General features: G+C 40.8%; 2 protein-coding genes across 7 annotated transcripts in view; both read left to right on the forward strand.

The window, feature by feature from the left end:
• The first annotated feature begins 1,093 nt into the window (after positions 1 to 1,093).
• On the forward strand, positions 1,094 to 6,590 carry CKS2 (CDC28 protein kinase regulatory subunit 2). Its single transcript, XM_032164478.2, has 3 exons — positions 1,094 to 1,271; positions 5,079 to 5,206; positions 6,266 to 6,590. The coding sequence occupies exons 1-3, from the start codon at positions 1,213 to 1,215 to the stop codon at positions 6,316 to 6,318; spliced, it is 240 nt and encodes a 79-aa protein (XP_032020369.1). The 5' UTR covers positions 1,094 to 1,212; the 3' UTR covers positions 6,319 to 6,590.
• Positions 6,591 to 8,393: 1,803 nt separating this feature from the next.
• SECISBP2 (SECIS binding protein 2) overlaps positions 8,394 to 23,498 on the forward strand; it is a 40,282-nt gene continuing 25,177 nt past the window's right edge. Inside the window, exons 1-7 of one of the 6 annotated variants that reach the window (XM_032164489.2) lie at positions 8,394 to 8,506; positions 9,547 to 9,692; positions 14,169 to 14,418; positions 14,639 to 14,780; positions 17,157 to 17,383; positions 21,562 to 21,640; positions 23,176 to 23,384. In XM_032164489.2, the coding sequence (XP_032020380.1) occupies positions 8,471 to 8,506; positions 9,547 to 9,692; positions 14,169 to 14,418; positions 14,639 to 14,780; positions 17,157 to 17,383; positions 21,562 to 21,640; positions 23,176 to 23,384 (1,089 nt within the window). In that variant the 5' untranslated portion in view covers positions 8,394 to 8,470. Of the gene's footprint in view, positions 8,507 to 8,747; positions 8,961 to 9,037; positions 9,055 to 9,546; positions 9,693 to 14,168; positions 14,419 to 14,638; positions 14,781 to 17,156; positions 17,384 to 21,561; positions 21,641 to 23,175; positions 23,385 to 23,498 lie in introns of those variants that run through there. The other 5 variants (XM_032164491.2, XM_032164492.2, XM_058446049.1 and 2 more) reach the window with 5 other exon arrangements.

Consider the following 23,498-nt stretch of genomic DNA (forward strand, 5'->3'; position numbering starts at 1 on the left):
CATCTATATATTTCTTCCAGTAACTTTTTTTATATGAACATGTGTTTTTAAACCTGGGTCAATATTAAAAGACCAGAAGTTGTTAAACATCATTTTAAATCCCCTTATCCACGAATTAGCATTGTTATTCTTGGCCGCTGCAGAATATTATTTTATTCCCTCAAGCTTTCCATGGCTTGGGTCTGCCCTGGTTCTGAACATTAGGTTAGGCTACAGAAAGCATCCTGGGTCTCTGGCCCATTTATTTATTTCTTTGTGGAGACGGTCTGGCTCTGTTGCTCAGGCCTGTCTAGAACTCTTGGGCTCAAGCGACACTCCACCTCGGCCTCCCGAGTGGCTGGGACCACTGGCGCGCGCCGCCACCGCGCCGGCTCGGGGCCTCTCCATACGCGTGGCTCCGCAGGCTCCATTCTCCACACAGTCGCCTAAAGCGGCGCCAGTAACCCCCCGACGGGCCAGGCCGGAACCTCAGCAATTGCACGAGGCGGCGAAACGGCCAGCTGCGCAGGGCAGTCCGGGACACAGCCACGCCGCAGCCGCCCGGCGCCCCCCTCACCCAGCCGACCGCGCAGCCGCCCTCCCCCTCACACTGCAGAACATTTCTGCCTTTTACTGCTTTTCAAAGTGGACCCAGGCTCCTGGCTCGAGCCTGAGGGAATACAAGGCGTCACGAGGACTGCCATCACCGCGCAAGGTCGACAGCTTCCGCTCAAAGCCCTGTGGCCCACGCTTCCGGCCTCGACCGACTACGTCATCACCAAACCCCGTGCTACCTCACTCCGCCTTGAGGTCCTCCGCCCCAACGGTTCCGTGTCCTGGAGCTTTCCACGTTCCTGCGCACGCGGTCTGCGGCCATTAACGTCCCGACTTCGCCCTCCTCTTGCCACGCCCTTGCCCGTTAAGGGCTCTCCCGCCCACGTGCCGTACCTATCTTCCCTCGGGCAACCTCGCAACAGATCTCTGATTGGCTGACCCGGGAAGCGAACTTCGCGAGGCGGCAGCGACGATAGGCTGGCAGCCGGCCGACTTCCGCAGAAGGTGATTGGTCGGCGCTGCTGTCCAATCGGCGGCGGGCTGTCGGATTCAAATCGGGATCGTTGGGACTGTGGTCGTTAGTCTCTGGCGAGTCGTTGCCTTGTCCGGACGTGGGCTTTTTCTGCTGTGCCCGTTCTTCGCGCTCTCTCGTTTCGTATTCTGCAGCGCGCCAGCAGGATGGCCCACAAGCAGATCTACTACTCGGACAAGTACTTCGACGAATACTACGAGTACCGGTGGGCGCCTTTCTCAGACCCGGAGCCGGCTCCCTCAGCCAGGGCCCCCGCGGGCGGGGCGACGCAGACATAGCAGGGTTGGGGGGGTCGGGGCCTGGGGGGCGGAGCCCAGGGCCAGAGGGCGAGGGCCGGGGTTTGGGGTCGCGGCCACGTGGCGCCCCGCGCAGTCGGCCATGGTTGGGTGCCTGGCCGCGCCCGGCCGGTTGGGCCTTTGTTCGGTGTGCGCCGAAGGGTGAGGGAAGAGGGCCCACCGGGCCGCGTTTAGCGCGCTGGTATGAACCGGCGCAACTTGGCGGTCACGGGGTCCTCGGCGACGCGGAGTGACCATCCAGTCACTTTTCTCTCGGCCGTGGCGGAAGTAATTAGGCCGTTCAGTAACTGATTTCAGTTCCAAGTATTTGAACCAGTCCAGGAAAACCCACCTGGTGCCGTCCTTTTCCTTTAGCAACCGTGACACACCTTCTCTGTCGCTGACGGGGTGATGCAGCTTTTACTAGTTTGTGGTTTAGAATGGTCAAATGGTCATTTTCATCTGTTAACATGGAGGAACACTTTTTCTTGTTTTTGAAGTGAGTGGTATAAGAATAAGCTTTGCGGGCGACCCCCCGAAAAATCAGCTTGATGGGGATTCGGAAATGTTTACTGGGTATGGTGATTTGGGCCGTTATAGGTTGGCCGCAGTCATACAATTGAGGGCATTATTAAAGGAGTTTCATTTTAAGGCCGATTAAGAACTTGAGTGGACTTTGGGCATTGTTTTCTGCTAGTATACACTGGCCAAATTTTGGGCTTTGAGAAACTTTTGCGTTTGAGTCCTGAAGCAATGTACTAGAACATAGTGGCTGTAATCGATCAGTAAAATTAGACAAATTTTAAGTGACCGTCACCCCTTCCCCCAATTAAACTAGATTGGGGGAAAGCGGGTAGGTACATTTAAAATTTGTTGTCCTTGTTGTATGCAGGACACTTCATTTAGGGCGTGGCTTCACAGAACAGTCAACCCCTTTTTCTTACTAGGTAGTGACTACAACGCTGCGTTCTGGGATACTACCAAGATTTAGGAGAGATAAAGCCCATGCCATCGTTGGCCAAATTGTGACCTTGTTTTCTGTCTGTTGCCTTTGTAGGTTAGATTTCTCCGAATGCTATTTAAGGAAGAAAGAACAAAACAGTGGGTGGTTTCTCTTTTTCTCCCCCTCCCTAGTAGCATGGAAGTCTGTTTTCACCTGAGGACTACTGAAGATTTCTATGGGTAGTAATAATTGCATCCTTTTGTATTCCTAGCTAGAAAAATAACGTTTTTCTGGCTGTAGGTAAATTTCAAGTAGATTGTGTTAACCTTACAGTAATAACAAACTATACAGTTCTAATCGTGTAATAATGCTGGCAGTGTTCAATTATGCGTTGTTAATCAAGAGCCCTATTGAGGATATCCGATAATGAACACAGTGTAAACCGTAATAACCTTACTAAAACCTAGAAAATTATTCTGAAACACATCTGGTGCCAAGTGTTTAGGATAAGGATTTAAGGGTTGGTACAAGTTTCTTTTAGGGTATAATATTGAAAATAAATGAAGCTATTTCTCAGACTTCTTTCTGATGGCAGTAGGTCGATTTTTTAGTTTTAATATACTCAAATGATTTGTGTGTGGTAATGTATAGAAGAAAGTTTACATATCTGAAGTGATCTATTTTAATCCAATAAAAATTAGAGCTGGTATTAATTGGCCAAGCCACTAACGTTTATGAAACAGGATAGTAATTTCCACAGATAATTTTAAAGGGGAAACTAGTGATAATATACCGCTAAAGCATGAGTCTAGGGTGGTTTGTATTAATATGTAACGATGCAGCATGCAGTGTAAATTTCAAAGGCTAGTATTTAATTTTTCCCAGTGTGCAGTTATCTCTATCTTTCTTTGATTTTTTTTAATTACAAACTTAATTTCCTAGTCCTTTTACGTAAGGGTCTTAATGTTTCTAAGGGAATAACAGTGAGTGCCCCCACCCCCACATCATGGAAGTCTGTTTTCCCAAGAGAAAAACTGTTAATTTCTCTGGGCAGCTTTACAAGTTAGTAATACTTGCACTATTTTGCATTTCAAGTGAAATAAACGTTAGATTTTGGAAATAATTTTCCTTACATGTAGTTAGTTTGAAATCTCTGTGTGGCAAAATACAGGTAGAATCCTCATATGGTGTTGATGCTACTTAAAACATTTTTCCTTTATAAAGAAACCCTGATGGAGGAGAGCCTATATCCGTGTTTATGGAGAAGGGTGGTAACTTCTATCTAAATAACTCGTTGGTAGATTTATGTACTCTGTAAGTTTGATAGAAAAGGTACAAAAGCACTACATTTCTCTTTGAGAATAATCAACAACATAGAAGATAGAAATAAGATAACATTATTTGTAGAGCCTTAATAGTTAGATGTTAAAGCAGCATTTCAAGAATGTGGGTGATAACTGGTAAGAATTACAAAGAATCACCATATAGTTCACTGGAATTGATGAAAACTCTACAAATAATGGTAGTAAGCTATGACTTGGTGGCCTTAAGGCAATCTAGCAACATAATAGAATTTTTCTGAGGCTCACTTTGCCCTGCAGATAAATTGGTACTTAACCACAGATTAAAATTTAAGTTGATGACAGCTGGGTGCTTATAGTGGGTTAGGGGTTCAGTTCACTGTGTCTCAGAAAGTGACCAGATTGCACCTGATTCATCGCCAGCCAGCTGACTCACAGACAGGTATCTTATACTGGTTAAAAATTTGGGTTGGTGGTTATGGATGGTTCAGTATAAAACCGTTGGTACTACTGGAGATGGTAAACATCAAGCTGAGAATTGTGACTTTTATAAAGTCCTTTTTATGGTAATTGAGTAAAAATTCTTATTCAGTTTGGGGAAAGAGATTTGTTTGGCAAATCTTTGATAGAATGCTTTGGGATACTGTTAACAATGATACAGATTTGCTACAATTGTACATATTGATGGTTTAACTTTGAAGGTTATTCCATGCTTGCCTAAGAAACTGAACAATGTAAGTTTTGGATATAGGTCAGTAAATTAACTGGAAAACTGTGAGGTTGCACACAATGTGTATGTACAGTTAGTGGTTTTCTGTTTTTAATTTTGAACAAAGTACTTGAAGTATAAAGCAACTTCTGGAGCATACAAGGACTAGTAGCTACTACAAAGCTAGTGTTGAGTAAGAGGAAACCCAAATTAACTGTAACTTAGACTTTTTCGTTACATAAAAGTCTAATAATCTGGGGCAGGGATAACAGCTTTACAGTCAGGGACTAGGCTGGGTCTTTGCCTCTTGTTGCTTTACTGTTCTCAATTTACAGTTGCTTCTATGGTCCTAGATTCCTGCTCTGGCTCCCTGATTGTATTAATGTGCATTCAACAAGAAGGAGAAAAGAGTTCAGCATGTTCTTTCCTTTTGAGAACACTTTTCATAATAAGTTACACGTTTTCTTATATCTTGTTGGCTTATGATTTGGAGGCTGGTAACCATATGTTCAACTTACATTTTGGGTTTCTATTCCTGAAGATGATTAAGGCAACTGGTAAGCATTCTGTGGTAAGAGAAAAAGATTAATCCTTAGAAAAATGCCTTCTGCTTTTGGATTGTGTGCTCTTAGCACCCTAATTTGAACATAGGCCGTCATATCAGAATTAAAGGTAGTAGAGTGCAGTTCTCAATATTAAAGCAACAGAGTTCCTAAAGGTACATGTATAAAGCGACAGTTGTAGAAAAGGCACTGGACTAACACTTGGCTGTATCTTTTAACAGGCATGTTATGTTACCAAGAGAACTTTCCAAACAAGTACCTAAAACTCATCTGATGTCTGAAGAGGAGTGGAGGAGACTTGGCGTCCAACAGAGTCTAGGCTGGGTTCATTACATGATTCATGAGCCAGGTAAGCTATGCTGTATTATAGTAAAGCAGTAATTGTTGAAATATTGGTGGTTATGGTTGTCAAAATTTTAAAAATATCATTGACAGTAAATGATATCTCAGAGTAACTCTTCTTATAAGTTTTTTTTTTTTTAATGACTAATTTCTTGACTTTGGAGAGAGTTCCAATTTTATGGTAAATAAAATACTACAGGAGTGAAAGTAACACATTCTACTTGGAAAATAATGTAAAAAAAAAAAAAAGGTATTTTAAAATCTGTATCATTGTTAACAGTATCCCAAAGCATTTTATCATAAATATATCCCAAGACAAGTGTTCTTTTCTGTGTGTGGAAATTGATTTAATTTAAAGTGATTCTTCAGCCGTTTTAAAGGATATCTACCACATGAAGTTTAAATGAGGTAATAGCATATGAACTCAAATGTGCTTATGGGTACCTTATGCTATTTGGTATTAACCAAAAGTTTTTCAGGTATTAAATAGTAAACTCTACTAAAACTTTGTGGGTTTTCTAGACTAAAACAGTGTGGGTTAAATTCTATATTTGGACTATCAGTAAATCTAACAGCATTTATAATGCTTTGAACAAAATTTGAAGACATACTATAGAAGCTGAAGTAGGTGGAACTAAAACTATCTTCTACTCTGCTGTTAAAGAAAAACATTGCATCAAAAACTCTAAAAGGACTTATCACTTTCTTGGGATTGAGATATGTAATCCTATTAGAATTCAGTCCAGATAATACAAAAGCAACTGAAGAAGTTAAGTGTAGATTTCTGTGCCCCACCTATTGAAACAGAATCTATGGGGATGAGCGTTAGTATGAGATCCTGTAGGTGATTTGAAGGAGGTGTTTTTCCCTATAAAGAGGTAATCTTTTTACTTTTAGTCTATTCACTGTAGACAGTAACTTTGAAATAAAATTCATTTTAGATACCTCAAACCAGTTAATAGTGGCCTTAGTTTATTTTATTCTGGCTTAGTTGAGAATGCTTTTGAATTTCTGTTGAGTATATGAAAACCATAGTAAAATGATTCAAAACATTTTCTTTCCACAGAACCACATATTCTTCTCTTTAGACGACCTCTTCCAAAAGATCAACAAAAATGAAGTTTATCTGGGGATCGTCAAATCTTTTTCAAATTTAATGTATATGTGTATATAAGGTGGTATTCAGTGAATACTTGAGAAATGTACAAATCTTTCATCCATACCTGTGCATGAGCTCTATTCTTCACAGCAACAGAGCTCAGTTAAATGCAACTGCAAGTAGGTTACTGTAAGATGTTTAAGATAAAAGTTCTTCCAGTCAGTTTTTCTTTTAAGTGCCTGTTTGAGTTTACCTGTTACTTTTGTTCAATAAAGTTTGTATGTTGCATTTATCACTGTTTCAAGTTTTTGAGGTATATTTTCTTACAGTTAATTTGTGACTATTGAAATTGATTTCAGTGTTACAGTTTTAGCTCTGAGGAAGTTAACTTACCTTAAAGATCATGTTAAATGAGTTTAAAATAGCGTGGTATGATCTGGATACCATTTAATTCACTTAATGAAGAAATTAAGAACCAGGGATATGTTTAAACTAAAGCCAAAGTAGATTTTACCTCTTGGATTCCTGGAGAATTGTCTAGAACAGGAAAGCCCAAATTAATACTATCTGGGCTACTTCACTGGCCACTAGTGGTCTTGGGAGAAACCTCTTAACTTTTTTATCCTCTTCTACATTTCCAAAGTAGGGATAATGTTTCCTATAAAGTATCACCACATTTCTAAAAGTTCAAAAACACTGTAAAACACCTTTGCCTTTTTAGCTGCTAGGAAAGTGTTTTGGAGTTAATTATTCTAATTAATTGCTATGCTATAGAAACATCTTAAATGAGCAGCCAGCATACATCAGGTCCATTGGTTAAGAAAGGGTGTCTTTACACATGAGGGCAATAAATTTTGAAGGTTGTGATTAGCAGCATCCTAAAATCTACTGCCACTACCATAGGATGTGTCCAGGGTAACCAAGAGAAACATGACAAAATCAAGTAAACTTCATTACACTTCTGGGTAGACCCAATAGTGCTGAAAGGAAGACGACAGCTACCCCTAAACTTCCAGCATAAATTCTTGCCAGACCAGACCCTAAGGTTCACTTCTGCTAGAGGCTGTGTAGTCAACTGAGACACACCGGGACAGAAATCTGAAAAAACTGGAGCTGCACCTGCCTTACTTGCTTGAAATACTTCGTATCCAATGGTAGAGTTAACGTCTGCAAAGGACAGGAAACCTACAATTTGCCTCAACCTAACCCCCACTCCTCAAATGGCCTATTTTGCTGACATTTTCTGTTCCTTAAATCCACTTGCACTTTCCTCCAAGCCTTTGAGTGAGAGGAAAGTTCCTCCTCCATCTATTGAAATCCACTCTGCATTCTTCCCTGTACTTTTGGTCAACCTCCTATCCCTGCCGCACCTTACATGTTTCTCACAGTATTTAACGAATTTGCTCTGTGTAGAACTTTTTTTTTTTCTCGTGAAAATTATACTATTCCATCTCTTGAACATGTCTTGACACTTTTTTTAATTTTCGAAAGAAACCGAGCAATTTTTAAATTATTTTCTGTGGCTACTTCCAAACTTAAGGTTTCTGGAAATTTAGGATACCATTAAGAGTCTTGTAGGCTTTCCAGGTTTGTAGGACCTACAGGGTATGCAATTCCTGTAAGTCACCAATCTTGGAGACATTTTAGGGAAATGCAGTGGCGGGGGTGAGACTAATCTCGGCCTCTTCAGTTTCCTTATGAGTAAATCAATCTCCTCTCTCCTCTTCAGGTGACTGCTCAAAGGTCACCTCAGCGAGAGGCCTTTCCAGACTACCCGATCCTGTCCTAACGCTAGACTCGTGAGGCCCAGGGGACAAGAGTAAATCACGGCCTAACTCTTGTTTCTAGTCGCTACTGCCTTGGTGGAGACTATCTCGGATATCCCAGCACTAAAAGACAGATCTGAGACTCCCGTAAGCTACGGTGAGTCCCCAGCCCAGAGAACTCCTGGGGGTCCGCATTTCCCGCAAGCTCCCCACTGCCCTCCACGCGCTGCCCGCGCAGGTCCAGTGCCGCCGCCGCGTACTTCCGGCCGGAAGAAAGGGCGGGCTCTGTCGCTTTTCTTGACGCACTTCCTGGCGTCGCCTGCGAGGGCGGAACCGCTTTGTCTGTCCGGCCAGCCGACGGCCGGCTGCTGGCTTCCGTGACGCGGCCTCCTCCGCGCCTCGCGCCATGGCGTCGGAGGGGCCGCGGGAGCCCGAAAGCGAGGTAAGGGCCGCCCGGGCCGACGGGGGCGCTCTCGGCAGCCTCAGCCCGTCCGCCTGCCTCGTACTGGGGGCTTGGCCGGGCGGTGACGGGGTGGTCCAGCGGGCGTGGGTGGATGCTGGTGACGGCACGGGAGCGCCCTAACGGGTGGCCGCGATCTTCGCGCCCCGCCCCGGGTCCGCCTTGGGGTGGTGGTCAGCGGCCGCAGACCCCGCCCACAGTTAGCGCCGCGTCTGTGGTGCGATGTCACCCAGCGCAGTGACTGCGGCCCAGCCCCGCGCTCCGGGGCGGGGGGACTCTGGCTAGCTTCCCGCGCTCTTGGGAACGGATAGATTGTTTTAAAGGACCCTGCGTTTTTCTGAACGTCATTCTCCGCTCTACGTACTCAGCATTACCACTAGATGGAGCCCTGGCGATCGCGTGCATTATTTTTAGACCCATAAAATTCTCGGTGAAAGTAAATCTCATACTACGTAACTAAAAACTAAAAGAAATCTTACTGAATTCAGATTTCAAAGGCTCGTGGTGATAATACTTTCTAGCAAAGCAAGGTCTGATATTTCAATAAAGCAAGACGTAGTGGTTCATGAGTAAAATGCATATGCTTTTGTGCAACTTTTTCAAAAAAATGTAATGGAAATAAACGTCTGCAGTGTGTTTTGGGTGCAGTAGTTAAACATTCCACGTGTATATTTGACTGCAGTAGTTGTACTGTGTGCAGTTCTATTATTTCTAAGTGAATCTGTGGTAAAAACACCCTTATTCCAAGATCTTAACTATATAATCTGTGTTAAATTTTATTTCCACTTGAATTGGTTGTCCTTATTTTTCACTTTTAATGTTTGAACTACTGCCTTTTCTAACAAAAAAAGCATTGGAGAGAAATCGTTAGCAAGCAGGTTCTTGTCTTTACGAGGCAGAAGTTTTTAAACAACATCGGGAAAATTTCTGGGGCTATTAGGAACGCCTCTTGGGTCTTTTTGTTTGTTTATATTTGCTTGATCTCTGAATGTTTGTAGCCAAAACCTCGTATTTTTCCTCAGGGCGTCAAGTTATCAGCTGATGTCAAACCATTTGTCCCCAGATTTGCCGGGCTCAATGTGGCATGGTTAGAGTCCTCAGAAGCATGTGTCTTCCCCAGCTCTGCAGCCACATACTATCCGTTTGTTCAGGAGCCACCAGTGACCGAGTATGTATCTTTCTAAACGTCTTACCTAGGGGCTTACATTTTGGATTTAATGGTGATTAGACTTTCAAATACTCGGCGGTTGCTGCACTAAAGTTCTACAGATGAGAGAATGCTCTTCAACCAAGAAGAGTCTGAGCTAGTAGCACAACTTAACTGTATCCTGTGCCAAAAACAGAAGCTTTAACTCCCCTTTTTTTCCTTCATACTCATTGTTATTTTCGGTAAAGAAATGGTAGAGACTGCATTGCATTTGTTAGTAAGAAATGCAGTTTCAGGCCAGGCGCTGTGGCTCACGCCTGTAATCCCAGCACTTTGGGAGGCCGAGGCAGGTGGATCACCTGAGGTCAGGAGTTCAAGACCAACCTGACCAACATGGTGAAACCCCGTCTCCACAAAAATACAAAAATTAACCAGGTATGGTGGTGGACACCTTTAATCCCAGGTATTCGGGAGACTGGGGCAGGAGAATCCCTTGAACCCGGGAGGCAGAGGTTGCAGTGGGCCGAGATAGCACCACTACACTCAAGCCTGGTTGACAGAGTGAGACTCTGTCTCAAAAAAAAAAAAAAAAAAAATCCCGTTTCAAGGTTCATTTGTTCATATGGTTTAAAAATATATCATATATCTAATGGGAGATGAAATGTGGAGGGAAGGGCAGAGGAAGGACCAAATAAACATACTCCTGCTTTTTAAGGTTAACATTTTAAAATCTTGTTGAGGCAAGGGGAGGGGACTAGCAACCATAGCTGCCTCTGTGTGGATAATTTTTTTGGAAATTGTTGACTTTTGCTTTCCACCATTTTACTTTATATCTGTTATATGGAGATGAATTTTACACATTTCAGGTTTAAGTTCTTCTAAATTTGAGTTGAAAGAAGGTTTACATTTTTCCTTACATTTTCTTTTTCCTTCTTAAGATTCATTCTCTAGGTTTACAAAATGGCTTCCTCTTGTAGCTGAATTTAGATAAAAAAGTATTAATCTTTGACGTAATTGTGTAGATTTATTTGTAGATCTATTTTTAAGATTTGCATCAGGTGTAGTTCTAAGAATCCTTGTGGTTTTTTCTTCTTTGATATGATTCCAACTTGTTTCCTTTTATTTGTGCCTACATGGTGTAATTAAAAATAGTTTGTATTGTATATAAATTCTAGAATTATATTTGCAAGAATGAGAATTGTAATGAATAAGAAAATGATTGAGTTGTCTGTTGTATTTAGGAAATACTGAAAGTTGTATTTTTTTGACGAAAGTTGAAACACTACCTTTATGTGCTGGAATTTGGTCTTCAGTAGGAATACTCTATTTTTCCACTGTATTTCATCCATTATTTTGGCATGGGTCTCACTTGAGTGTTCCCTACCTTGAGTGTCTCACATAACAAAATACAAAAATATATCTCAGTGACAAGAACTCAAAGCCATCTGCTAGGTGGTATTTAGTTACTCAAAATAATTCACATGTCTAAAGCAACATTTTGGCAGTAACATGAGTGGAGACTAATCAGAGACTCAAGAATGGGCAGTGCTGAATTTAAAAATTAGTTTTCTTGGCCGGGCGTGGTGGCTCATGCCTGTAATCCCAGCACTTTGGGAGGCCAAGGCGGGTGGATCACGAGGTCAGGAGTTCAAGACCAGCCTGACCAACATGGTGAAACCCCATCTCTACTACAAAAATACAAAAATTAGCCGGGTGTGGTGGCAGGCGCCTGTAATCCCAGTTACTCGGGAGGCTGAGGTAGAGAATTGCTTGAACCCGGGAGGTGGAGGTTGCAGTGAGCCGAGGCTGCGCCAGTGCACTCCAGCCTGGGCAACAGAACAAGAATCTGTCTGGGAAAAAAAAAAACAACAACAAAAAAAACAAGTTTTCTTAGCTCTTCTTTCTTAGCTTTGGTTTATGACCAAGGAAAAGTATTCATGCCTGGCAAGAAAACAAGGATAAGGAAGGCATTAAGTTGAAGAGGAAGAGTTAGAAAGGAAAAGAGCCTTTAAAGTGGGGATGAAATAATGAGACTTCACATGGTTGAGAATTGATTGGGCGATTCTAATATAGATTAAAAATTGCATTGCTATAGTCAGATTACATGTAAATGGAGATCTGTTGCTGCTGTGACAAAAGGAATAGAAGTTTCTGAAACAACTATTTCCTCTTTCTTACTTGTTCAACTACATAGCATCTTAAGTCATCTTTGTCTGTCCCCTTCCCTCATCTGTCCTTAAAGAAGGTATAGTAACCTTTTACAGAATCTGTCCTCCTCCAGTACCTTTCACAGTGCACTCAAAGATGCTCATTTATTCATTTGGAATTAATTATGGAAAGTCTTCCATAGTTTTGAAGTGATGGAGATGAACATGAACATACCAGACTCTTCTATATTTATGTTATAGGACAAGACAAGGAAATCAGAAGTAGTCTGATAGATAACATTTGCCATGTTTGGAAAATACTGATTATTTACTGATGCAATGAACAAATTTGCCTATGCAAACAAAATAAGTTTCTTCCAAGTAATGTCCATTGTCATGTTACATCCTTTGTGAAAAGTCCTGTGCAACCTGTGTATGAGGGTGTGTGCCTTTTGTTTGGGTATTATTGTATACTTGCACTTCTTTCATGGTTTCTACAATCCATGAGGTGGCAGGCAAATGTAATGTTATTTTTGCACATGGGAAACTGAAGCTAGAAATGTCTGTTCATGCTAATTCAAATAGGTAGCACCAGAACCAGAATTAACGTGCTATTCTCCAAAATTGCTACTGCTGTTGACAAGAGGTGGTTGAGCATTTTCACCATCTGTCAATATACTGTGAAAATTTTAGTACCAATTGATGCTTTTGAGTTAAAGCAGATCAGCTATGAGAAGAACTAGTGGTATACAACATCGTACAGCTGAGCACGTGGCTTGGTGGGTGGAGGAGAAACTGCATCCCCTTTGGGTCGTTGCCTGACTGAAGGGACCATGTGCATGATATGTTTGCGAGATAGTAGAGAAATAAAGTGATAATTTTGGGGGGAAGCTGTCAGTAGATTGGAAGCCTGCATAGTACAGCTGAAAAGTTTTAGGTTTGCTGGGTAGGCAATAGGGAACTTTTGGTAGTGTCTTAAATGGGGTCATTGTAGTCACTCCTGAATTTTGGAAAGATTTTTAAAGAAGAGGGGCTTGAAGGCTTTGACCAGGTTCTAGGCACTGGAAATAGTAAGGAAACTACATGAGAGAATTGTTGAAATAAAAAAGAGCCCTATGATTGTCCGTACAGGTTTTGGTAGGAAAGATGTTACAAAAATATTCGGTTGAATACATGGAAATAATTGTAGGATCATCCATGAGAACAGAAGTTGTAAATGGGGCTGTTTTGGGGAATGGATGTTAAATTTGGGATTTATACGTGCGGAATCGGGAAAAAGTGAAATAGTAAGTGGAAATGACCTGAAAGTTGGAGATGGAGGCCTGGACTAGGGAAGGTGCTGGATTGTTTATATTTATGTCAAGTCCTAAGCAGAAAGATAAGAGGTTCTGACTCAGAATGTGTCAGATGGGTGAGATAAGGAGGGTGCAGAGGAGACTGCACCAGGGAAAGAGTCAGAGATAGAGCCTTGGAGGGCAGGTGAGAGCCAGGTGAGCAAAGTCATGTGATATGACTTGAAAAGGCCAGGGAGCTTTTCAAGTCATGTGATGGTCAAGCCAGACCCAACAGGTGCCTGGAGGAAGAGGCAAGAAGGAGGTCCTGGGAGACCTGGAAGCCGTTGGTGGGAAAGGGGCAAAGGGAAGTGGAGCCAGAAGTATCAGCTTTCATGGGAAAAAGGTTGAAACCTGTACCCTTGTATCAAATTGGCTAAAAAAGGAAAATTAGTGTTAAATTATGTTTTGGTTTAGTCTAGCAGCTTGGGATAAATTGAGGCAATAGCAACTTTCAAAGCTGTTGTCCATCTGTTAGTAAAGTGTGTAGTTTCCATCCACGGTGCTGTGCAGTGTCTGCTTTGTGCTCTGGCCCTGTTAGTCAGCAAAGCGCAGGATGTCATGGTGGGCTTGGAGCAGGGAAGGGCTGGAGAAAACCATTTGCAGGAGCCCTGATGGAGGCATTGCAGGCTGTTGGGTCTCCCCCGAGCAGAGAGAATGGTCTTTAGGGGCATTTTGGCCAGGGTTGCTGGGAGAGGCTTTCCTAAATACTTGGTAGCAGTTGAGTGAAAAGCTGCTGGAGCATCTTCAGGCTCTGTTGATGTTTCTTACGGACTTCCAGCTCATTAATAAAAAAAATAGAGTCAACATCTTTCTTTGCAGGGCGAGAAAGAAATACTCAGATTTTATTTGGCTTTTAATTAGGGATTATTTCAATGCTAGAGTGAATGGTCTCAAAAATACTAAATGTTCAGTTTGAATTAGTTACAGAAAAGCTTGAAAAAGTTTGAATTAATTACAGAAAAGCTTCTTGGTTTGCAGTATGAAATCTGCAACTAAAGTTTACACTTTTTACTTAGGCAGAAAATATATACTGAAGACATGGCCTTTGGAGCTTCAACTTTTCCACCTCAGTATTTATCTTCTGAGATAACTCTTCATCCATATGCCTATTCTCCTTATACCCTTGACTCCACACAGAATGTTTACTCAGTGCTTGGCTCCCAGTATCATTATAGCCAACCCAGTTGTTACCAAGGGTTTCAAACAGTGAAGCATCGAAATGAGAACATGTGCCCTCTCCCACAAGAAATGAAAGCTCTGTTTAAGGTGAGTAATGATGTTGTTTTGTTGTGTCCTTTAGTTGGTTGCTTTAATGTTTAAAATGTAAAGAAATGGTAAATTTGTACATTATATTTAAATATTGTGTATTTTTTTGTATTTAACCTTTTAAAAAATGATTGAATTGTGAATACTTAATATTTTGCTACTTTAAACCTTTTTTATAGTGGTGGTTTTATTTCATGTTGCTTTTTAATCTTTTCTGCAGAAAAAAACCTATGATGAGAAAAAAACGTATGATCAGCAAAAGTTTGACAGTGAAAGGGCTGATGGAACTATATCATCTGAGATAAAATCAGCTAGAGGTTCACATCATTTGTCCATTTATGCTGAGAATAGTTTGAAATCAGGTAAAAATAACCGACAATGTAGTATAATGCGAGCCTACTCCATGTGCCCCAGAAACATTCCTGCTGTGTATACAGCTGTTTCTATGGGCTTGTTCATTGTAACTACTCCAAGAAATGAGACCTGGGTCTGACACAGCTTAGGGCGTCAGACTTCCTGAGCAATTCTAGAGGTCTTTCTTCCCAGGAATGGGATTATTATTTGGTACCTGTTGCATTGTGGGATCTTAAGTGCCTATAATTTGTATTACTTGGTATATACATTTTTCTCTTTTCATTGACTTCACTCATAAACCGTCTGGTACAAGGGACGTTTATTAACTGTGGTAACTCTGGTCTTAAAATTAAATGAGGGGCTTCATGTAGCTACAGCCTACCTTATCCATTGCATTTCAGGAAAAAGATGGGAAAGAGGTTATGCGTTTTATGCTACCTGCTTCCCTCTAGTTTATTCCAGCAAACTGAAAGATGGAAAGTTTACTAGCACAGAAAATTCATTAGAGTCCCTTTAAATTTGCAATACTATAAAATGTCTAAAAAGAATAATTAAAATGCCCAGCTGCACAATCAGGTTAAGCTAGCTATTTCATCAGCCTTAGAATTACAGTCATGCCTCACTTACTGATGGGGACACATTCTGAGAAATGTGCCATTAGGTGATTTCGTCATTGCGGGAACACTTAGAGTGTACTTACACAGACCTAGATGGTATAGCCGACCACCTAGCTAGGCTATATGATATAGCCTATTGTTCCTGGGTTATAAACCTTTACACCATATTGTTGTACTGAATACTGTAGGCAGCTGTAACATAGTGGTAAGTATTTGTTCATCAAAGTATAGAAAAGGTACAGTAAAAATATAGTAAAAAGATACAAAATGTTTTACCCGTATAGGGCACTTACCATGAATGGAGCTGGCAGAACTGGAAGTTGCTCTGGGTGATTCGGTGAGTGAGTGGTGGGTGAATGTGAAGGCCTAGGGCGTTACTGTACACTGTTGTAGACTTTCTAAACATTGTACACTTAGGCTACATGAAATTTATTAAAGTATTTTTTTCAATAATTAACCTTAGCTTACTGTAACTTTTTTAGTTTATAAATTTTTAATTTTTTAACTTTCTGACTCTTGTAATAACACTTACTTTTTGTAATAAAACACAAACATGCAGAAAAACCAAAAATAACTTGGCTTGGACAAAAATATTTTCTTTCTTTACATCCTTATTCTATAAGCTTTTTTCTGTTAATTTTTTTTTTTAACTTTCTACACTTTTTAATTAAAAATGAAGACACAACCACACACATTAGCCTAGGCCTGTACAGGGTCAGAATCATCGGTATCACTGTCTTCCACCTCCACATATTGTCCCACTGGAAGGTCTTCAGGGACAGTAACACGCGTGGAGCTGTCATCTCCTGTGATAACAATGCCTTGTTCTGGAATCCCTCCTGAGGGACATGCCTGAAGCTGCTTTATACTTAAGTTTTTCTGTTGTTGTTTTGTGTTTTTTTTTTTTTTTTTTTGAGACAGAGTCTCACTGTGTTACACAGGCTGGAGTGCAATGGCACCATCGTGGCTCACTGCAACCTCTGCCTCCCAAGTTCAAGCAATTCTTGTGCCTCAGCCTCCCAAGGATTACAGCCTCCCAAGTAGCTAGGGGGCATGCGCCCCCACACCCAGCTAATTTTTGTATTTTCGATAGAGTTGGGGTTTTACCATATTGGCCAGGCTGGTCTGGAACTCATGGCTGCAAGTGATCTGCCTGCTTCAGCCTCCCGAAGTGCTGGGATTAAGGCGTGAGCCACCTTGCCCTGGCCAAATTTTTCTTTTGTAAGTAGAGGGAGTATGTACTCCAAAGATAAAAAGTATAATACATACATAAACTAGTGACATAGTTGTTTATTATTATCAAGTATTATGTACTGTACATCATCACATGTACTATACTTTTATATGCCTGTTAGCTCAGTAGGTTTGTTTACACCAGCATCACCACAAACGTGAGTAATTGCACCATGACATTACCAGTAGACAATAGGAATTTTTCAGCTTCATTACAATCTTATGGGGCTGTTGTATACATAATCCATTGTTGACCAGACCATCATTATGTGGCGCATGACTGTACATACTCCTAAAATGTACAGTGCATTTTGGTTTTTCTGCACGATGGCCCAACCAGAGTGATTGATACTTATGGTCATTTAAACTTTATACTTTTACAAAGGAAGGTGAACAACACCGGTAAGAGTTACGGTGTTTTGACAACAACCTGTTGCATCAATAGCAAATAGTCTTTGTACTCTGCAATTTTTACTTGAGTACTGGTCATCAAACAGTAACTAAATTTTTACTCTTTTAATTTTGTAATTACAGATGGTTACCATAAGCGAACAGACAGGAAATCCAGAATCATTGCAAAAAATGTATCTACCTCCAAACCTGAGTTTGAATTTACCACACTGGACTTTCCTGAACTGCAAGGTGCAGAGAACAGTATGTCAGAGATACAGAAGCAACCCAAGTGGGGACCTGTCCACTCTGCCTCTACCGACATTTCTCTTCTAAGAGAAGTAGTAAAACCAGCTGCAGTGTTATCAAAGGTGAGATGAGGGTTTCTCTCTACTTTTTCTTTTTCCTTGGTACACACTTTTTAAATTGTCTCACTTCAAACATTACACATTAAATCTTGCTGTGGGCTTTGATGTCCATGGAGCTGGGAAGGATGTATTGGGGGAAGCCTTTCGTTGTGCACTTAGATAACCTTCTTTGTTTGAACAGTTTATAATGAGGCTGTAACATCTAGTGCAGCTATTGTTTAATTTGTGTGTGTTTTTTTTTGAAATGGAGTCTCGCTCTGTCACCAGGCTGGAGTGCAGTGGCACGATCTCGGCTCACTGCAACCTCCGCCTCCTGGGTTCAAGCAATTCTCCTGCCTCAGCCTCTTGAGTAGCTGGGACTACAGGCGCACGCTGCCACGCAGGCTAATTTTTTTTTTGTATTTTAGTAGAGACGGGGTTTCACCATGTTGCCCAGGCTGGTCTTCAACTCCTGAGCTAAGGCAATCCGCCCACCTGGGCCTCCCAAAGTGCTAGGATTACAGGCGTGAGCCACCCACGCCACTGCGTCTGGCTGTAGCTATTGTTTTAAAAGAATCACCTAGTATACCTTTTTTTTTTGCGGGGAGGGAGTCTCACTCTGTTGCCCAGGCTGAAGTGCAGTGGCGTGATCTTGGCTTCTTGGCTCACTGCAATCCCTGCCTTCCGGGTTCAAGCAATTCTCCTGCCTCAGCCTCCTGAGTAGCTGGGACTACAGGTACATGCTACCACATCTGGCTAATTTTGTTGTATTTTTAGTAGTGATGGGGTTTCACCATATTGGTCTGGCTGGTCTCGAACTCCTGACCTCAGGTGATCCACCTGCCTCGGCCTCCGAAAGTGCTGGGATTACAGGCTTGAGCCACCGTGCCCAACCTAGTGTACTCCTTTTTATATGGCAGCTGAAAGGTATTGTGGTTGCTCAGAAGGAAAAGGTTCTAACAGAGTCTAGCTGCTTTGGCAGCCCATTTTCAACACACTAATTCTAACGTGCTGATAGCACTTTTTCCAATACAGAAAAAAAAAGACTTTTTTAAAAATTGAAATACATTAAGTCCTCACATAATGTTGTCAATAGGTTCTTGGAAACTGCAACTTTAAATGAAAGGCTGTATAGTAGGTCCTCCAGTAACGTTTTCTTCACCATCATTTCATTATGATGGTGATGAAAAAAAGGAATTGGTTTTGTTTTATGTTGTTTTGTTTAAAGTCACAGTTTCCAAGAACCTGTCCATGGTGCTAAGTGAGGACTTAACTGTAGTAATATTTAAAACTGCATAGTGTAACTTCTGAATTTTCCAGGCTTTTATCTACATCTTTGTCTTGTTAATGATGCAGCAAATTCAGGAAAACTTATTACAGCAGGTATTTCACTTTGTTCAACATTGATCTCAAATTTTTAGTCCACCAAGTTGAGGCATTTCTCTCAAATGGATTGATTTGAGACTTCGAGGAAGAAATAGTGTCTGGTTAGTAGTTCCTAAAATGGCTTCTGATGAATTTCCACTGAAGGAGCAGTGGAGTACATGCCAGTACGAAGGCAAGCAGAAAGAAGAAAGATAAAGAAAACAGGCCTCACCCATTCGCTTTACCTCTTGAATTGAGAAAGGATTTGTTTCCTGCCCTTGGACTTCTGTTAGGTGCCTGGACACTAAGGCCTGAAGGCTCAGTGACAGTTGTTGGTAATGTGCAGAAGATACGCCATTGTGTAGCAGTTTGCATGCAGGACCCTCCCACTGTTGTAGCATGGTGCTTTCCTGTCAAAGAGCTGGGAGAAGTCAGGCCAACTGATGGCTATCTAAAAAATCATAGTTCCATCTGGCCTGCTCCAGGGACTCCAGGCTGGGTTTGTGCGGTAGCTGAATAGCCATAGGGCTCCCGGTCTTCATCACGTACAGCTCTCATGAGTGCCCTACAGAAGTAGTCCAGGATGCTGTGTAAGCCTCAGGGTCGGCTCGTGGAGTGAGCAGGAGTGTGACTGGTGCTTTATATCAAGGTCACTTGTTACATGTGACTGTTAATGTGTTTGAACATATGAAGTAAGATAGAAGATATACCTACTGATTGCTCTATTAATAGAGTCACATACACTCTTGAAGTATGTGTGGGCTTTTTAAAAATTTATTTTCCTTCTAAAAGAAACTTTTTCCTGATGATATTAGTAATGTCTGTAAATGACAAAAAATATATATATTTGTCTGAAATTGTACAACCAAAAGAAAAGCATGCTTAACACATAATCTTTTAAAAATGGTCTATTGTGGGAATTTCCTTCACCTAGAGATTATAAATACGTACAGTCTTATGTTTGACTTGTTTAAAACTTTGTTGGTATTTTTTCCATGTCATTAAGTATTTTTTGAAAACAACTTGCATTGGGTCTCTCATACTGATAGGTATAATTTATTTAACCATTCTTGAACAGGTAAGCTATTTCTAATTTCTTATTGGCCTTGGTGAGCATAAAAGTTATGTTTACTAAAAGAGCAGGCTGTGTTTTAATATTATTTTTTATTCCTGGACTCGTTATGAATTGGCAAATGGGTAAATTTGTGAAGCATATGAATTTTAAAAATTATTTTAAGTCCATTATCTACTTAATGGATTCAACTTTGAATCTTTTAATTTACTTTTACCTCTGGTGTTAGTCACTTGGAGGAGCCTTTTAATATACTTGACCCCCCCATACACATAGCGTCATTATATGTCTTATGTTTAATAAGTGAGACAGCTTTCTGTCTTCGTAAAACAGGGCATACATTGCAGGCTTACATTTGTTGTCTTTGTAGACATTTTGATGGACTGTTGAACTTTGGTGTGTGGGCCTAGTGAATGATGGCTTTCACATTTACATGGGATCATTGCAGCTTTAAGAATTGTGTGGTGCATCTGTGCCAACTTGGAAAGTTTGTCAGTAGTATGTTAAAGTTTTTTTAAAAGTTGCCACAATATTATGTGTGGTGTGATTCCATTATGGGAATCCATATAAAAATATAATACACAAATGTTTATATCATAGGCAAAGAAGTAGAAGGATACTAATGAAGCTATAGATGTGGGTGGTGTTTTCCTCTAGGGAGTGAGATTTGGTTGAAGGAAGTAATTTAACTTTTCACTTTATGTACTTATATATTTTGGAATTTTAATTAGCATATATTTTGCAGATTTTAAGAATAGCAAAGGAAGCTATATTTTAAAATTAAGTGATTGCTTTGAATTTGAAATGGAAAGTAACTGCTTTGGCTTTTTTAAAAAAATAGATTTTATGTTCGAGAGCAGTTTTAGGTTCACAGCAAAGTTGAGAGGAAAGTACAGAGATTTCCCATATGCCCCTTGCCTGCACACACACACACACACACACACACACACACACACACACACAGCCTCCTTCATTATCAACATCTTGTGCCAGAGTAATGCATTTGTTACAATTGATGACCTGCATTGACATGTCATCATCACCCAAAGCCCATCGTTTGCATTAGGGTTCACTGTTGGTATTGTAATTTCTAAGAGTTTGGGGAAATGCATAATGATGTGTGTCTACCAGAGTAGTATGGTACAGAGTGGTTTCACTGCCCTAAAAATCTTCTGTGCTTCACCTGTTTATTCCTCCCTCCCCTCAACCCCTGCTAACTACTATCTTTTTATTGTCTCCACAGTTTTGTCTTTTCTAGAATGTCATATAGTTGGAATCATATAATATGTAGCCCTTTTAGATTGGCTTCTTTCCTTAGAAATGTGCATTTAAGTTTCTTCCATGTCTTTTCATGGCTTTGATAGTTCATTTCTTTCAAGGGTCCATAATAGTTCATCATCTGGATATACCACAGTTTACCTATTCACCTTCTTAAGGACATCTTGGCTGCTTCCAAGTTGTGGCAGTTATGAGTAAAGCTGCTATAAACATCCGTGTGCAGGTTTTTGTGTGTACACAAGTTTTCACCTCCTTTGGATAATTACCAAGGAGTGCAGTGGCTAGATCATATGGTAAGAGTATGGTTAGTTTTATAAGGAATTGCTAAACTATTAAATATCTCCCAAAGTGGCTGTATCATTTTTCATTCTCACCAGCAATGAATAAGGATTTCTGTTGTCAAAGTGTTCTGGATTTTGATATGTAGTGTTATCTCCTTGTTTTAGTTTGCATTTCTCTGATGACATCTAATGTGTTTGCTTTTTAGGGTGAAATAGTGGTGAAAAATAACCCAAATGAATCTGTAACTGCTAATGCCGCTACCAATTCTCCTTCATGTACAAGAGGTAAAAGTGGCTGCAAAAATATTAATTTTTAAAATGTCATATATATTCTAAGTTCATTTTTAACCCCAGTGCAGTTGAAATGATTTTTGTTGTAAAGCCTCAAGACAGCTAATGAGTTGTGGGTAACCTAACATCAATGTTAGTTTGGAAAGTTAAGTAAATGAGATCCCACATGCACATACAAAGAGTATAAAATAAGAGACAAGAATTCTAAGTGAAGTACACATCCCGTTCAGTGAGAAATTTTATGAACTCAGCAGTGACTACTTCCTTTAGTATTGCCTATTCTCAAAAGTTTTTGAGAACCTTAAAGATTGAGAACCTCAAAGAGCTCTTGTTTATTTGGGTGATACCTGTCAACATTTGCCCTATTCAAAGTTCAAACAAATTTGCTTAAAAATAACAATAATAAGCATATTGCATTTTAAGATAGCATATTTTTAGGAAAACCATTTTTCAAAATTAAAAAGCTGTGGTGTGGAGAGCAGCCTTGCTTTCCACTTGTGCAGCTCTGCCATCTGGCTCTGTAGATCTGCCATGGCATTCACCTGCCTCATGGTCCTGCCTCATACAGCATTTGGAAGACTCCCAGGTGTTCTCGTGAGAGAAGGAGAGTAAGGAAGGCAACTAATGCGTTTGTACTCCAGAACGGTTTTGACTCCATAGACACCTACAAGGGTCATGGGAGCCTCCTGCCACACTGTAAGGACTGCTCATCTGTCCTGTCCTGGCCAAGAAGTAATATATTCAGAGAGAGTTCCATGTACCCTGCTTTGAAATTTTTACAGTAGCTTGTCCTAACAGAGACATTTTTACAAAATGATTCCAAATTTATTCATAGGGTATTTTCTTTTGTGTTCTCATGTTTCATATGTATGTGGTTGAGTAATGATCTGTACTTCACAGGCTGCTCTGAGGATGTGTAGTTCTCTAGTGAGGGGAACAGTCTGTTTTACCCTTGGGGGTAGCCACAGGCTGCTGACAGGTGTTCACCTGCCTATGTCCTGATAGATGTCTTTTTGTTTTGTCTGTATATAGAGTTTCATGGGCACCTAAAGGAGTAGTGTTGCTGTACTTATGCCTCTGTTCTAAAAGAAATAAATTACCAGTTATTGTGATAGCTGAAGTCTAGTGATCTTTGACTTCTGATGTTAAAGGTACACTTCAAGGTTAGTAGGGCCAAAATTTGATCTTTAGTTCGTTAATTCTGTGTGCTTGCCACGTGGACATTTATTGTGGATTGTTGTTTTTTAACTAAAACTACTGTTTGTCTACCCACTTCCAACCCCCAGGTTAAAAAACCAGTTTCCAGGAAAATTAACCTTACAAGTTAAAAGGGAAAAAAATGCAGCATGCATGCCCCAAGAATAAAAACAAGTTTGGTGATTATTATAGTTTCCAAGAGGATGTTTTAAATGATAGCCTACATTTAATGATGCTCTGAGCAGTTACCTCATGTAATGCATGTTTGAGTAACTAAGGAATTTCTATTTTACCGTTGAGATTGTTCAACAATTTTGGTTATCTTTGAGCAGAGTTATCTTGGACACCAATGGGTTATGTTGTTCGACAGACGTTATCTACAGAACTGTCACCAGCCCCTAAAAATGTTACTTCTATGATAAACTTAAAGACCATTGCTTCATCAGCAGATTCTAAAAATGTTAGTATACCATCTTCTGAAGCTTTATCTTCGGATCCTTCCTACAACAAAGAAAAACACATTATTCATCCTACCCAAAAGGTACGTGTCACTAGAGACAGAAGGTAGGATGGTGGTTGCCAGGGGCTCAGTAGAGTGGGGAATGAGAAGTTATTTGTTAATGGGTAGAGAGTTTCAGTTTTGCAAGGGGAAATG

Source organism: Hylobates moloch, unplaced genomic scaffold (genome assembly GCF_009828535.3).
Source record: "Hylobates moloch isolate HMO894 unplaced genomic scaffold, HMol_V3 SCAFFOLD_10, whole genome shotgun sequence".
NCBI classification, from domain to species: Eukaryota; Metazoa; Chordata; class Mammalia; order Primates; family Hylobatidae; genus Hylobates; species Hylobates moloch.